The 16,722-nt window shown below is 36.5% G+C and overlaps 1 protein-coding gene across 1 annotated transcript in view; it reads left to right on the top strand.

Moving 5' to 3' along the window:
• The first annotated feature begins 318 nt into the window (after positions 1 to 318).
• The window catches only part of BVES (blood vessel epicardial substance), a 30,299-nt gene continuing 13,895 nt past the window's right edge, over positions 319 to 16,722 (top strand). Inside the window, exons 1-7 of the mRNA XM_006926038.3 lie at positions 319 to 470; positions 913 to 1,053; positions 4,180 to 4,416; positions 6,660 to 6,784; positions 9,421 to 9,608; positions 10,354 to 10,462; positions 16,479 to 16,646. Of these exons, the coding sequence (XP_006926100.1) occupies positions 4,191 to 4,416; positions 6,660 to 6,784; positions 9,421 to 9,608; positions 10,354 to 10,462; positions 16,479 to 16,646 (816 nt within the window). The 5' untranslated portion in view covers positions 319 to 470; positions 913 to 1,053; positions 4,180 to 4,190. The remainder of the gene's footprint in view (positions 471 to 912; positions 1,054 to 4,179; positions 4,417 to 6,659; positions 6,785 to 9,420; positions 9,609 to 10,353; positions 10,463 to 16,478; positions 16,647 to 16,722) is intronic.

Here is a 16,722-nt window from a genome sequence, read left to right as displayed (position 1 = left end):
GTCCCACAATGCTGCCCGCCCCCCGCTCATGCCCAAACACGGGCAGAATCGAGTAGAGAGGAAACGAGGAAGGAAATCAGCGGGTGTTTCAAACTGATCCCGGGTGTACCGACTACACCGCCGTGGAGTTGGACGAGACGCGCTGGGAGTCCTGCAGAAGACTGGCAGCTCCGCCCGCCGGGGGGCGCCGGGGCGTTTCATGTAGATTATTGCAACCAAGTGACTTTCCTTTTCCCATTTTGTCCCAATTAGTGATGAATCTAATTATATTATTCTTTTGCTTAAAAAATATTACCTCTGGATCAGCATTGGCTAGATACGGCACGCGTCGAGGAGCCTCTGCGCTGGATCCGCCACGGCTTTCGCTTCGGGCGCCCATCGAGCCGCCGCCACCGTGTCCCCCGCGCCCCGCCTTTGCTACCCCAAACTTTGGCTAGCGCCGCCCAGGCTCGATACCAGGGACCAGCCAGGTAAGGAGCGGGAGGCGCAGCTGCCGCCAGCTGCCTCCACGGGCCCCGCTATTTGCAGCCTCGCGCTCTCGGGGCTAAATCGGGAAGCGAAAGTTGGATCCCCGCTCCGTTGGGAGCAACTTTGGCAGCCTCGGAGACTGCTGCCTGTTCTCCGCGCCCCGGCCGCCCTCTCCTCGCTGGCCGCGCCCTCTCGGGGTTTCTTGTCTTTGGAAGCCACCCTTCTCCCAGGGTCTGGGTGCCGAGGCCACAGACCCTCAAATGTCAGCTGCTGCAACTCGGAGCTGGTAGTGCCAGCGTCCCCGGGTGCTCGGTCCCCATCGGGTGCCGGTTCCCGCGCTCTGCTTCGGCCAAATCCTTGATGAGCTCCGCGTCTCCTCTCCGCTCTGGGCTCCCAGGGCTCGCTACCCCCGAACCCACTACGGCTTCTCCTCGCCTTCTGTAGGGTCGCCAGGTCCCGCGTGTCGCCGCCGGGTCGGGCGCTGAGAGTGCGAGGTGGGGCACCGCGCTCAGTGCACATCCCTCGTGTCCGGAGAGCTCCGGGTCAAGAACGGTTGACACTGACCCTCCTTCTTTAAGGAGCCAGGTAAGCGGGGCCCCTGCGTGGGGGGGTTGCAGATCGCTAGGGAACCCAAGATCCTCGCCACCGCCATCTCCAATGCTCCTGTTTCCGGAGCTTTGGGAAACGGGTCTGTTGGCCACACAAGTCCCAGAAACTGCTTGCTCTGAATGAAGCAAGACATGCGAAAAAACTCTTAGCGACTCAATGCCCTTTGCCATTTCGAAATGTGCAAAGGTTGTTAGAATTACAGAATGAATAGAGTAAGTCGACTAGCACGACTTTTGCTCATTGCTGTTATCTTTTTCATTTTTGTAGTTTGGTGAAGGGTTAAGGTTAGGTTCACCCTTTAGCTATTTAGCCCTGCAAACACCTGTTTGAAAACCAATAAACAGAACTTTATTAGACCAGGTTTAATTTAAAGAATTAGACTCCAAGGAACTAATAGGAGAAAGAAAAAATTTTTCTTAATTTAGTCAAAATTAATCTGAACGTTTACCAGTTAACCAGTCTGATCTTCCTCATTAGACCCATTTATTCTCTATATAAGGATAGTTCAGTGTAAACCACTTAAATCCACTAATAGAGATAAAGGGAAGCTGAAACCGGTAAGATCTTATCAATATTTATTGACAATAGGTAACTGGAATTTCAAAATTGACATATAGATAAGTATACATAGACAAATAATAGACAATAGATGCATACAAATTAATGAATTATATATAATAAATATACATTGTTAATTAATATACTAAGTACATGTAGAAAATTAAATAAATTCATAGACTATATGTATATGTCTTTAATAAGGTATAGTACATCAATATATGTTATAGGGTGATCTCACCTTTTAAAAATTCATATTATTTTTCTGACTCTTGGGTCAGTAGATCGTAGTTTTCCTATCATTTCTCTTGGACCTGAAATTGGTAGTTTTAGTGCCACTTGAAGAACTTTTAAAAGCCTGAAATTGAACAGTGGATTAATTGGCAGTACAAGTATAATGGGGTAGATGTGTGTGTGTGTGTGTGTGTGTAGGGGGATATGTATTAATTAACTTCTTATATAAATGTGTATTAGAGGCATAGGCTATTAAAGCTTGAAGAGGTTTCAGAGACCATCTAGTCCAGTTGCCTTAGTCCATCCACCTCTGTTCCAAAGAAGAAGCAGACTCAAAGAGCAGAAGTGATTTTCCCTGGCTTATGTGGCTTTCCTGGGGGTGGTGTTATACACACTGAGTCTCTCAACCTTAGAAAGGGTAGGCACACTGCTGTCTACTGTCAAGGTTTGGGGAAACTGAAAAGTGATTTCAAACAGTGTTCCTCATTGTTCGTATCCCTTTGGTGTAGAACTTTGCCTCTGGTATTCTCTACAGAGGCTAGGCCTTTGATGTACATAGATGAATATGACATTACCCCTACCTCATGAAGAACATAGGGTAGTTAGAAGAACAAATAGGACAATGGGAGTGAAAGCATGTTCTAAAGTGCAGTAGAAATGGTAGTTATTGTTAGCTTATGTAATACTAATGCACAAGCTGACATTGACATTAGCTTATGAGTGATAGAGGACATTGAATATTATTCTCCTTCCTGTAGAAATTATGAGATTAATTCTGATTTGATTCTTTAAAGCAGACTGAGTAAGTAGAGCTATTAAAATAATAATGCCTCCCATCCCATTAGGCTTATACTTTTATTGAGTCATACATTTGGAGAGTGGTTAAATTTTTAAGGTTTATTTCTTTTTTGCAGAAAATCAGTATCTAAGTCAACTATTTCTTTAATATTTATGAGCTATTTCAGAATTATATGAGGAGATCTTTAATTGACTTAATCATTATATTCACAGTTTGTAAGTTTGCGTGTGTAAGTTTTTTATCATCTTAAAGGATGTGGAATTCTTTCACATTTGTGTAATAACAGCCTTTCGAAATGCTTAACCTATACCAATTATTCTACCATCTAAAACCTTTACTTAAGTATGATGAAAAAATGAATGGAAAAGTATGTTAATTATGGCATTACTTGGAAAGAAATATATATTTCTAAATTAAATTTAAAGGATTTAAAGGTACTTTCAGTCCCCATTTGGAATTATTTTCCTGAAACAGAATAATTCACATACTCTAAATCTACATAGTTTTTGTCAGGGACCAATTTGTATAATTAATAATAGAAAGCATTTTTAAGTACCACAGATGGAGGACAGATAATATAACCAGAAAGCAGTGCCACTTTGTGTAAAATATATATTCTTTGAAATATACTTGCTACAGATTTTGATATTAAATAGTTAAGTGTATATTCATGACCCCTCCTACATATAAGTAAAATGGAAATTTACTACTTTGCAATTTGTGAGCTGCAGCCAACGAGGCTTTCTATGGGAAAGAAAGTAGAGATTTAAATTAGACACTAAAAGAAGGAATAAATTTTATATGTCGGTGTATATAAATGATTATAGTAAAGAATTTTTATGCATGCATATAATAATGTGGAATGTATATATGTATGATATAATGATTTCGCAACAATATAAAAATATAGCCTTCCAAATATCTTAAGCCTTCAAACAGTAAATATGAGGATGTTAGTCTTTTTTTGAAAGTCTTCAAAAAATCTGTTTTCCAGTTTTTTTTCTCATGTTTAGATTCAGTGTCACTAGTGGAAATATATGGAAGACTGTACTAAATAACTTTGTAATTGTTGTGGTTTATGAACATTGGCGATTATCTTTCAGACTAGTTAATTCCATCATTCCTCTCTCTCCCACCATCATGTATGTATGTATAGATATATAAATATTACAGACATATAGAGATAAACATATATATGCAAATATACATATCAGAGAATAGTTGTGCATTATGTTAAGTATTTTATATGTTTTATTTCACTTAATGATAAAGTCAAATGTTAATATGAAGTCAAATGAGGTATTATCATCATTTAACAGATAAGAAAATGGATATATTTAGTATGTGATAAAGCTGGGATTAGGAACTGGGTCTGTCTAATTCATAAACACCAGAGAAATCTACTTACCAATACTTAGTTCACAGAAATAATTTTGGTATAACATCTATAGGGGTGATAAGATATAGCTGCCATTTTTTATGATTGTCCTTTTATTCATTTGTTTTTCCAGAACATTTCAAGATGAATTATACCGAGTCCAGCCCATTGGCAGAATCAACTTCAATGGGTTTTAAACCTGAGTTAGAAAGTATTATACCTGTGCCTTCCAATGAGACCACTTGTGAAAACTGGAGAGAGATACATCATCTAGTTTTTCATGTAGCAAATATTTTTTTTGCAATTGGGTTAGTTATTCCCACTACTCTTCACCTCCATATGATACTTCTTAGGGGGATGTTAACCATAGGTAAGATACCTGAGATTTTATGTAACTTTTTTTAATATCTGGATTCAGATGGGCTTTGTAATGGGAGTTTCAGAGAATTCCTCGTCATGTCTATAGCATACCAAATATATGTCTCTCTTATCAAATTAGCAGTATATCAAGTAACTTAGAATATAGGCCTTCTCATGCTACACCATTTCCTTACTTACTTTTAGATAAACCTTTGTATGTTTTCATATGTTGTTTAGATTTCCCAGATATCAGAAAATCCATTCATGTATAAGAGTGTGAACTTTGGAGCTGGATTGTGTGATTTGAGTCCTGGTTCCAACACTTGCTAACTGTGTAACTGGAGCAAGTGATTTAACCTTTCTATACCTCAGTTTCCCTATGTGTCAAATAAGGGTAAAAATAATACCACCTCCTGGGATTGTTGTGAGAATTGAGTGCGTGTATGTGTGTGTGTGTATGCATGTACGCATTTGACTTATAATAGTGCTTGGCATATACTAGTATTACATAATAGTACAGATGGGTGGTCATATGTGATACAGGTGTGTGCCCAGTGCCAGGGAGAAATGGAGAGAGTGATAGGCTTAGCAGGAAGGCGGAGCAAGCTCCCATTGAGGAAAAGGCACTGGAGCTGCCTTTTGGAAGATAAGCAGAATTTCTTTGAGTGTGAGTGTGTGTGATATCCAGATAAAAGTCACAGAAGAGAGGGAAATTCACCATATTAAGAGAAGATGAAGAGTAGCTCATTGTTCCTGAAATATGAAATATGACATGGAATGGCTGAAGAAGAGGCTGGAAGGGTAGCTGGAATGTAGCTTGTGGGACTTCTGTGTCTGTGTTATCTCTGAGTAAGATAGGGATTACAGCAGGAGGAGCAGTGTTGAATTAAAAAAAAAAAAATTATAAAAAACAAAAGCTGATTATGAATTTGAAGACAGTTTTTTGGAGATGGAATGAACCAAGGAGATCATTTAGTCCAATACTTTATAAATGAAGAAACTGGGGCCTGGAGAAGTTAAATAACTCATCCAAAACTAAGGCGAGGAGAAAGTGGCCTAACCAGTACTATAATTCTGGTCCTCCAGCTTCGCAGTCAACCCTTCCATTATGTTACCTCATCTCCTTTAAGTAATAACATTTTAAATTTCTTCAAAATTTGCTATGAAATATTATTTAAAGAACATTTAAAGTTTTACATTTTATGCCGTTATTTAGATGCCCCAAATTATTCTGATGAAATAAAAAACTACAAATGAATGACTTTTTGACATGGTAGGTTAGCTTTATGTGTGTGTATGTGTGTATATGTGTGTGCAATATATTTGTATCATATTGATAATTTTATTTGAAATTAAAAATATATCGACTCTCACTATAGAAACGATCAAAAGAAATTTGATATTTTATCTAAAGAGAATCGATAAGAAAAACCATTCCTATAGATGAATGGATAATCAAGTGAAAATTCAGATAGCTAGAAAATTTTTGTAAAATATTCAAGCTCACCAATAATCACAGAAATGCAAAATATAATATAATACAAAATTCCTCACTATCAATTAAGTTTTCAAATTTTATAATATTGACAACTTGATATGGGCCTTCCCAAGTAAGATCATAAATTTGTTAGAAACCTTTTGGAAAACAATTTCTCAATGTTATCAAAAGCTATGATGTTCACTCCCTTGACTGACTGTCAGGTAATGTACCCTAAGCAAACAGTCACAAAACAGAGCAGTTTTTATGTATAAAAATGTTTTAGCTACTTATCAAAAATTACACCTCAAACCAATCTCATCTGTCCACCAGTAAGGAGATGGTTAAATAAATTCTGGTTTAATCAGTTACAATCATTAAAAACTATATACATGAAGAGTTTTAATGAAATGAGAAAATAACTGCAATAAGTAATAGAGTAGATTTTAAAATTATATATGCAGTGGTTGTGCCATCAGGTAACGATACATAAAGACTGGAAGGAAGTATTAAATATCAATAATGGTTGTCTTTAAGTAGTTGAACTGTGGATTTTTCCCTCTTTTGAAAAATATTTTCTAACTTTACAAATACTCTGCAACAAAACATGTTTTTCTCTTTTGCCAGTCAGATAAGAAATAAAATGCAGCGATGCGATGTTTGGCTTAAGTATTTCTAAAATGCGTTCGATTTATTTTATATACAGAGGATAAGTTTATGAGCTTCATGCTGAAGCTGTTCTGAACTTCTAACATGTTAACTTTGTTATTCAACAGGATGTACCCTTTATATCATCTGGGCCACTCTCTACCGATGTGCCTTGGATATCATGATCTGGAACTCTGTGTTCCTCGGTGTCAACATTTTGCATCTTTCATATCTTTTGTACAAGAAAAGACCGGTAATTACTAGAAATTAATTAATGAGGAAGAAATTTTAAAGCTAAAAAGCTTTTAAAGTACTCTGTTCGGACTTGGGAATGAACATCTAACATCTTTAGTTCCTTTAATATAATTTCTCTGAAGATGAGAATTTCTGTTTATATATGCCTGGAAGCAAAACATTTGAGTACTGTAAAAAATGTTCTACCAATGAGTTTTTAATACTTTTTAAATCATTAGAGCAGTTTAGACATGAGAGAATATGACAGTGTTCTCTATTTTAGTTTTATAGCATCATTATTTCTTTTGTCTACTGATATTCAGATGTCACTTGGGACTGTCTTTGCCTAGCTATAAAATTAATTACTCATGGGCAACTTCCATAAACATATTAGTGATTTACAAATAGTTCATGCATTTTTAATGCAAATTTCTTAAGGTAATGTCTTTTTTTCTTACGTCCAAAATGTTCATTTAAGGAAATGATTCTTTGTGGTGAGTTATCACCAGAACACTAGAATTTAACTTTTTCTTTTCAACTCTGATTTATCTTGCTGTGTTTCCTTGATCATACCAAGAACAAAAAGATATAAATAGAATAGGAAGACAGCCTGGCCCCTAGAAATCACTCCATACATGTTTACTGATTGTCCAAGGAGCACACAAATATTCAGTAAAGTAAAAGGTACAGTGCCCGCCCTAACTTATGTTTAAAGCCAAACATGTATGTAGGAAACTATTAGAAAACAGGCAATCCATAAGAAATTAGAATTTTAATGATACAGATGATATATGTAATAGGCGTTCCACTAGATTGTAACCTCCTCAAACATTGTAAGCCAGTCTGTTTCGCCTGCTGTATTAGTGTCACTAAAAATCTTAGTGACATAAGAGAGCAACAGGTTTTTTGGCTCACCTACCTCATATGGGAACTCTGGTATTTGTGCAATAGAGTCTCAGCTATGATTCTATTCCATGTGTCTTCTCCATTTCAGAGTTTCTGCTGGAGCAGCAGGTTCTGTTTAGACATGTATTCTCATAACAGAGAGAAAAGAACAAAAGAGAAACTTTGTCCCATTGTCTCTTAAAACTTCTACTCAGAAGGGGCATATGTCAATTCTGCTCACATTTCATTGGCCAAAGCAAGTGACATGGCCATGCCTGATAATGTAGGGGGTAGGATGGGGTAAGGGGATGTGTAATCCTCTTACAGGGGGTAGGAGCAACAAATAGTTGGAAATAATATCACCTACCACACTTACTGTTGTATTCCCTGTTCCTGTGAACCATGTTTGGCACATAATAGGTGCTCAAAAGAAAACATTTGATGAGTGGACGCTTTCAAAGAAAAGAATTAAGAAAGCCTCATGAAGGAATTGGGAATTGAGCTAAGACTTGCAGGATGAACAGTTTATGAATATGAGTCAGTAGATATTTCAGTTCATATGTTCATTACTGTGCTACATTGGCTAGTATACATACTGGAAATGGGACATATTTGTGAATAAATTATTCTAAACACTCATTACTAGTGCTCTGGAGTGGAAGAGGTAGATGATAATAATAATGAGGATTACAGTTTTCGAATATCAGAACTTGCTGGAACTCCAAGTTTTGAACATAAGGTTCAGAAGTTGCTGATGTAGTATCACCAAGTAAGTAAATCACTTAGTATCTGTGTTTTTGTTTTTTCTTGGACTATAAACCTATTTTTTTGAAAAATATAAATACTGGTTCTTCATTAAAATGAAATAACAGGACAAGTAAGAGCAAAGGCTGCAGTGACATCTGAGCAGTTCTCATCATCTGGGTGTATAAACTTCATAGTGTGACTGACATAAGTTTTGTCGGGATAGATGATCACTTGAACCCCAAAGTTCATTGACATGCAGTTCAAATTTCCCAGACTAAAGCTGGGTGCAAAGACGGATGTGACCTGGGCCTTGTATAGTCTGACAACGAGATGATTGATTCATTTTGCTTTACTCTTCCTCCAGTAGCCAGCCTTACTTGCCAGTGGGTTCTCTATCCTATAGAATTTATTTTAGCTTATTATAAAACTAATACACTGGAACCCTTTTACACTCTTCACTTTGCTTCAGAATAAATGAGAAGCAATGATGGCAGCTGTGGATGTTTGTTTTCCTATATGGATGCATTCAATGATAATTACATGTAGATAAAATGCTTAATGTATGTGTTTTCATAAATATGTTTCCACGTTGATGCCTATTTTATGTGTTTATTTTCTTGCTATAATATTTCAAAGTTAGTGTCATTTCTTTTTGTGAAACAAAAGTGTTCTGAATATGAAAAAGTTTTATGTTATTTATAGAAAATGCTAACATTGGGAAGGTGAGTGATGTGACAACATTCAAAACCTCCACTGTTGCTTTATAGCACATGGGGAGAGATGTGATCAATAATACAAATCTTCCCCATATGTTCTCAGTTCAGTTTAACTGCGAAAGCACCCCTTTAACATCTAAACTTATATCATCACTTACTCTCTGTGTAAGATTCCATTGACTAAAATACAGACAGGCGATGGTACATATTACAAATTTATTTATTCTCAAAACCATACTGAGACCACAGAAGTCAATGTTTTGGTGTGGCTGCATTCGTACAGCATCTGGTCATTGCTGAATTTCAGGTAAAGATTGAAAAGGAACTCAATGGTGTCTACCGGCGATTGTTTGAACCACTCCGTGTGCCTCCAGATTTGTTCAGAAGGTTAACTGGACAGTTTTGCATGATCCAAACCTTAAAAAAGGGCCAGACTTATGCTGCAGAGGATAAAACCTCAGTTGACGACCGTCTGAGTATTCTCCTGAAGGGAAAGTAAGTGCTCTAATGAAATTCCCAGTTTGCCTTGAATCTTCTCATGGCCTCTGGGTAAAAAAATGAATGGAAGGGCATATTCCCAAGTAATGGAGGAAGCAGACAGAATTTGTTGGTGGTGAACTTTCATTTTATGACTGCATTTGGGAATGCTACAGAGCAAATGTTAAAGTTACATAGAATTTACTGCTCTGAATCTTATTAATGTCAGGATTTTCTGTTGTGAACATTTTAAACCTTTTTTTTGACCTTTTATTGAAAGCTAATTAGCCAAAATTGAAGAAGGTTTAAATTAGGCATTAAAATTCAAGATGCTTGTGCATGTTTCAGAGGTGATTTGTTTATTTTTTAAAGATCACAAATATAACTTCTAGGGACATCAATTTCTGGGGAGAGAGCTAGTGTATGTTGTTCTGGCGTAGTTATTAATACTACCCCTTCTCTCTTGAAAGTGTCTGAGTCTGAGTCATAAATCATACGGTCACTCTAGGCATAGAGGCAGAGACCTTTTGGAAGGCACATGTCTGGATCAATACTGACCCTTTCTTTTTTTCTTATGGTTGGTGAAATTTATTTTGAAATAAATACTTGTCTTCCAGAAGTGCTTTTAACTATGTGCATCATCTATGGACTCTTTAAAACTTTAGTACAAAATATAAACCCAGAACATCATTGAGATTTCTGAGGATTGTCATATTTATTTGTGAAATATTATGCATTTATTAACATTAATTTCTGTTATCAGAATGAAGGTCTCCTATCGAGGACATTTTCTGCATAACATTTACCCCTGTGCCTTTATAGATTCTCCTGAATTTAGATCAACTCAGATGCACAAAGGTGAAAAATTCCAGGTATGTTTTGGCATATTTTTTAACTGAGGTATAATTGACATATATAGTCTATTAATTTTGGAACATCATAATGAATTAATAATTGTATATATTACATATTGCAAAATGATTACCCCAATAGATCTAGTTAACATCCATCACCATACATAGTTATAATTCATTGTTCTTATGAGAACTTTTTAAAATCTGGCATGATTGAAACTTATTCATGTCTTATTAAAATCCAAAGGATATTAATAGAAAAGTGGCCATGATTTATTTTAAAAAAAGAGGTTACCATGTAGTGTATATAGCATGATCCCGTTTTGTAAAACTTAAAATAGTGCATATATGTACACAAAAAGAGGTCTAGAAAGATACATCCTAATTTGGCCTTAGTGTTAACATGATTATTTCTGGTTTGTGAGTTTGATTGCTTTTCTGTTTTCTTCCTTTTTGCTTATTTGAATTTTTGCAATTTTTCCATAGAAAACATCTAATGCTTTTATTATGAGAAAAAAGGAAAATGTCAGTAATAGATAACCAGTGTTCCTAAAACATGTAATTGGTTTCTTTCATTGGAGAAAAACAGAAAACTGGCTTTGCCCTAGAGAACTTATTTTGTTACTTCATATGAAAAATCAAATCACTATACTCTTTTATAGTTAATGGATATATTTAAGGGCAAAGAATGAAGTTTTTCATAGTTATAACAATTTGAGCATGGACTACTGAGCATGATTCTTTTTGTATCTTAAAAAATAATTGCTCCACAATGGCTCTCCTATTTTCTTCCCCTCATTATTGGTAGGAAAGTAACCTTAAATCTCAGCCTCTAGATAAATAGCAGTAAGGAAATAGTGTTTCTTGATAACAAATCTTATTTTTGAGTCTCATTTTGAGATGCTATACAATTTGAGATGCCACATGGAGATAAAAGGGGAAAGTTACAGGCATCCAGTTTAGCTTATGTGCAAGTTTTCAGCCCTGCCCTGCTCCCACCCTACCTGGGTAACTGGCCTGAATAACCACACAACTTGGTATAGTTATGTATACTTACTATAAGGTCTCAGATAAGTTCACTAACTGTGTGCAGTGCTTTTCCCAAGCTGGCTGAGCTTAAGGTACAGAAGGAGAAAGTGAATGCTGTATTCGGGCTTCTCTCATTTACACTCTCACGTTGTGTTTGCGGGGGTCAGCTGTGCACTGAGATTTATGTCCATATTGTATCTTTGATCACCACCATCTACAAACTAGTACAGGGCCACTTCTTTCCTCTCTCTTTATTTACTCTGACCTCCTTACAATTTCTTTTCTCAAAGCCTGACTTTTATCGTGTCACATCCATTTCTCTGTGTATAGTAGCAAGTGCTTTTTTTTTATGCACTAGCCAGTCTCACATGATCCTGAAGAGGCTAGGATTTGGAGAGAGGGTAGAAACTGAACCTCTTTTGTTTCCAGAAGCAAGTGGCTTCTGAGAAGCCAGAGATATAACATGTACTATCTTTTCCACTGAGCTTCAAATTATATTACATTTACAATTAGGTTAACAAAAAAGGAATTCCTACCACTAGTTACAGTTCTCTTTCTTCTTGGGGACTGGGGATTGGGGTTTGGTAATTGAGAAATGTTCTTGAGAATTGCTATAACGTTTCCAAAAACATGACCAAAGTTGAAGTACCGTACATAGCTGGGTGAAGGATATTTATTCAGCTTTTCCAAACATCAGTCAGCCTTCCTCTGCATAGAGCCTGGTGTGGCACTTCCTAATTGGTCAGTGGGTAGCAATTTCTCTAGCATCATCAAACCTGTATCCTGTACAATTGCTGCGACTCCATCAGAGTGAGCCCTTGGGGGAGATTGTGTTTTGATTGTTTACAAAATGTTCCCATTGACAGTTACTCAAGAATAAAAATGGCTGTTGCACCAATCTGTAGGAGTATCTTGCCTCTTTCAGAAGCAAGTTACCAAATAAAAAACTGTCACATGTTTCCAGGGGGGCTTACTGTCACATGTTTCCAGGGGGGCTTACTATGGCAGAGGACAATTAAAATTGTCAGTGGTCAGACTGCTCCAGCTACCTGCTTTTTACCTGCTAATTTGATTTTTCTTTAACTCTGAACAGTTGCAAGAATTCTAACAAGGAGCTACTTCCTTTGAGTTTTTCTTTCTCTCAGTTTATTCCTTGGTAGGGGTGCTCATGAATTATACAATAGGATGAAAGAAGAAAAGAAAGGCAAGTGGACTCAACGACTGTCCCTTGAGATTGCACAGCTAAAATTGGTCAGGTACATGAGGTAATTATAATGATAGACACAGTGCTGGAGCAGAGAAAACAGATTCCAAGCTTATAGCTGCTCCCTAGCTGCTTATAGTCATTTAGTACTTATTCACCAGAGTTGCTACTTAAAACTATTGATAGAATCTTGAATATCATTATTACAAAAGGTAGAAGTCATCTTTTGTGTTTGATTTCTTCTTCTTTGTGCAGTTGTTTTAAATCCAGTGAGCTTTTGCATTTACATGTTTTTCTTTTGTATTCTATCTCCTGCTGTTGCCTTCCCATAATCAATAGCATGTCCTGTGCTCTGAAGCCAAAAAATCAAAGCTTATTGACTTTAAAGGAAGAAAAATGTCTTGGAGGCAGATGTCCAAGCTATTGTGAAATAAGTGAACACTAAGTTTTAACTGGTATTTGAATAAAACCTTGTCTTAGTATTAAGTGAATCTTTTGGTAAGGCTGCAAACCAATTTAATCCACCAGTTTGGACTGCTGTATTTCAATGCTTATGAGAGCTCAATAGGAATTAGTTGAATAGACCACTTCTAGGACAATTTTCATGTTCCTGGTATGTGAAATGTTGTACAATATATGAAGAAAATAAAGTCTCCCCAGGACGGTCTTTTCTTTCCAATTCTAGCACATTCGACAATTCCCTCAGACACACTTTTTATTGTGTATTGTCTTCCCGATACTGAGGGTGTGGAATTGGTTTGGAATCTAAAGTGAGGGGCTGATCCAATACCTTAAGGTAATCACAGCAAACCCAGTTAAAAATGCTTAGTCTAACTCTACCTGAAAGAGATTGTTTTATGTCTCCATTGCCCTGTTTGCTTTTATTTCTTCAGTAAAATTCTTCACAAGAACTCAAGTATGGCACTGCTGAGATACCTTGATAACTTAAGAAGCAAATTTATTTAACAGAAGCTTTAAATATTCCTATATTGATTTATAAAAATTCCTCATTAAAAATATGTTTTACTTGACTGTTATGAAAGGAAATTATTAAATAAAACTATAGCAGGAATTTTTAATATTAGCCATCAAGTAAAATGACCTCAGTCAATATGCTAACTACCCACTTCCAACTAAATGTCTGCTCTGAGGGATTTGTAAGATACTCATACATACTGCAGGTATAGTTTATTATTTGAATACTGTTAAGTTTAAAGTTAGTAATAATTTAAACATGTTTAAAGTATTTTTCAAGTATAAGTAAGAAATGATTTGCTAAGCAGACTGTGGTATCATATTATAAGTATCACTGCCTTCGTGGAAATGAGGTTATTAAAATGGTTGGAAAGGCATTAAATGCCTCATCTGTCACCGAGATATAATTTCTTCTTCTTCTGGATGATTTCCAGCTCCTTTTTTAACTCCTTGTCCCACTATACATGTTATATTTTCCAAAGTCTTGGATAACATCTTTGCAAAATGAAGGGACTTCAACTCTCCAAACCCTGTTTTCAGAGCTCGGGTGCACGACTGGGCTCTGTGAGTACTGGGTGCTCACCTTCTCTAATCACTCCTAAATAGTATTCATTTGCCTTGTGTTTACTTACCCATCTCTTACTGTTTATGGGAACTTCTAAGGAGTCACTTGACTTTACGCTTCTCTTATAAATCCTATCTTTTTCTTTTTCTTTTTTTTTTTTTTTATCATGTCTTTACTTTTTATTGGCTTCCTCCACTAGAATGTAGGTTTCATGAAGTGTTCGGCTGTTCTTTGTATGAGAGACTCTTGATGGACTGTGAGCCAACTTTGTGGTCATTTGGCCAGATTACTTTCTATAGGATCATCTTGAAGAATATTGGACACATTGGGTAGGGTTTGTCCTGGTGGGAAAATATACCTGAGATGGAAGTTGAAAGTGCTCATGCCACCACTAGTTAACATGTGCTTGTGATTAAATTTTTTGGTGCTTCTCATTTGGCATCTAAAAGATGGGGAAAAATGTCATCTGTCTTATCTTAAAGGTAGTTCTGAGGATCCATTTATATGATAGATATAAAAGCATCTTAAATGTTTGAGTGTTATTATGTGCAGCTGTCATTCCCTAGTCACTCTCTGCCATTTTCCCCTATATTTGTCAAGAATACTTATTGCCACCTGAAGTGTCGTATTTATTTATTTATTATCAGCTTCCTCCACTAGAATGTAAACATCACAGGGCAAGGATCTTGTCTTTCTTTTTCACAGTTGTAACCTCAGTGCCTTGAATAGTACCTGGCATTAAGTATGTGCATAATAGTGTATGTTAAAAGAATGAATGGAATTTAGTGTTTTATGGGGTCATTGAAATGCCGATACATTTCTTAAATCCAAATGTGTTTGGTTTTGGAGATTTCTATTTTTAATATAGTAAATAATTGCAAACTTTTTTTTCTAGGAATATTGACCCACTTTTTAAAGTAGCGAAAACTCTCTAATTTACTAAAGATTAAATTTCAGCTGTTGACATAAAGAGAGAAGGAAGGTTTTGCATAGTCTCTCTTAGTCGACATAAAATATCCCCTTTTCATCTGAAATATATTTAATTTTTTGACTAACAAAGGGAAAAGAGCTCCTTTGGAAATATTTGCTGTGAGCCCCGATATGACTTCATGTCAATTTAACAAATCTTTATTAATCTACCTGGATAGGCATCGGGTTTAATGTTGAGATGTAAAAATGGATTTTGCCTTCAACAGTATTTGTGTTCATTTGTTAATTCCTTCATACAATAAATACACATCGAGTACCACTCTGTGTTGGAAGACAGACATTCAGACATGAGGATGCACAACCCCTCCTGTCAAGAGTGCTCAGGAGAAACAGATGTGTCAGGATTCAGTGATGCGAGTGCCATGTGAAGTTCAGAGGAGAAGTAGTAACTGATAGAACTGGGGACCGGGGTGGGGGGTTAGTGAAGTAAGGGCTTCCTGACACTGAGCTGTGAGGGCAGGGCTCCTCACTCTGGGAATGGGATTTATTTAAAGAATACTTGAGCCCTGACACTCCTGACACTGAGCTGTGAGGGCAGGGCTCCTCACTCTGGGAATGGGATTTATTTAAAGAATACTTGAGCTCTGTGTAGTATAATTACAATGGTTTCCCAATTCTGAACTATTTGTAGGATCTCTGTGCATCAGTCCCCAGTGGACTACATTGGAGCTAATTTTGAAAGGTGACACTCAAGAGATACCTATAACAGAAGATCCATAAGAAGAACCTCACTAGCCTTATTTATTAGTGACAGCATGGGCCATAAAACCGACTCATATGAGTTCGTTTTCTCATTTTCTAGAGTGTGTTTGTAGAGTCGGCTGGGCAGAAGGTCTGTCATCTATAACTTGCCTCACAAATCTTACCTCACTTCTTTTGCTTAAAGCTGTATTATTTAAACTCTGTTATAATCATTGGGGTATAAAGAAATATTTAGCCTTAAATTATATGTCCAATTGGAACATCAGCCTAGTACACTATGGCAATGCTACTGACACAGTGGCCATTCTTCTGTCACCAGACCTCACAAAACAGAACAAGAACTAGGCGGAGAATTTGCTTTTATCTAGTCTGCAGATTGCTTGGTTTTAAACAATTTTATACCTAATTTTGAAGCTTGTGTGTATGAATCTTATTTTAATTTAACAAATATGACAAATCGTTGCTGCAATAATATCCACTAAGTTATTCTAACCTTCCCCCAAGTTACTGTACTCATAATCTGTATACATAGATGTACTTTTTTCTTTCTATGTTTGTTTCTTTGGCAGGTCACCATCATTGCAGATGATAACTGCAAATTTTTATGCTGGTCAAGAGAAAGATTAACTTACTTTCTGGAATCAGAACCTTTCCTATATGAAATATTTAGGTATCTTATAGGAAAAGATATTACAAATAAGCTCTACTCGTTGAATGATCCCACCTTAAATGATAAAGTAAGTGTTTTTCTGAGTATGTTTATTTCGTTAAGTAAATATGTATAGTGAGATATAAATCACTTTATGCAATATA

This window comes from Pteropus alecto, unplaced genomic scaffold (assembly GCF_000325575.1).
Source record: "Pteropus alecto unplaced genomic scaffold, ASM32557v1 scaffold79, whole genome shotgun sequence".
NCBI lineage: Eukaryota > Metazoa > Chordata > Mammalia > Chiroptera > Pteropodidae > Pteropus > Pteropus alecto.
This window is presented reverse-complemented; position numbering and strand designations above follow the sequence as displayed.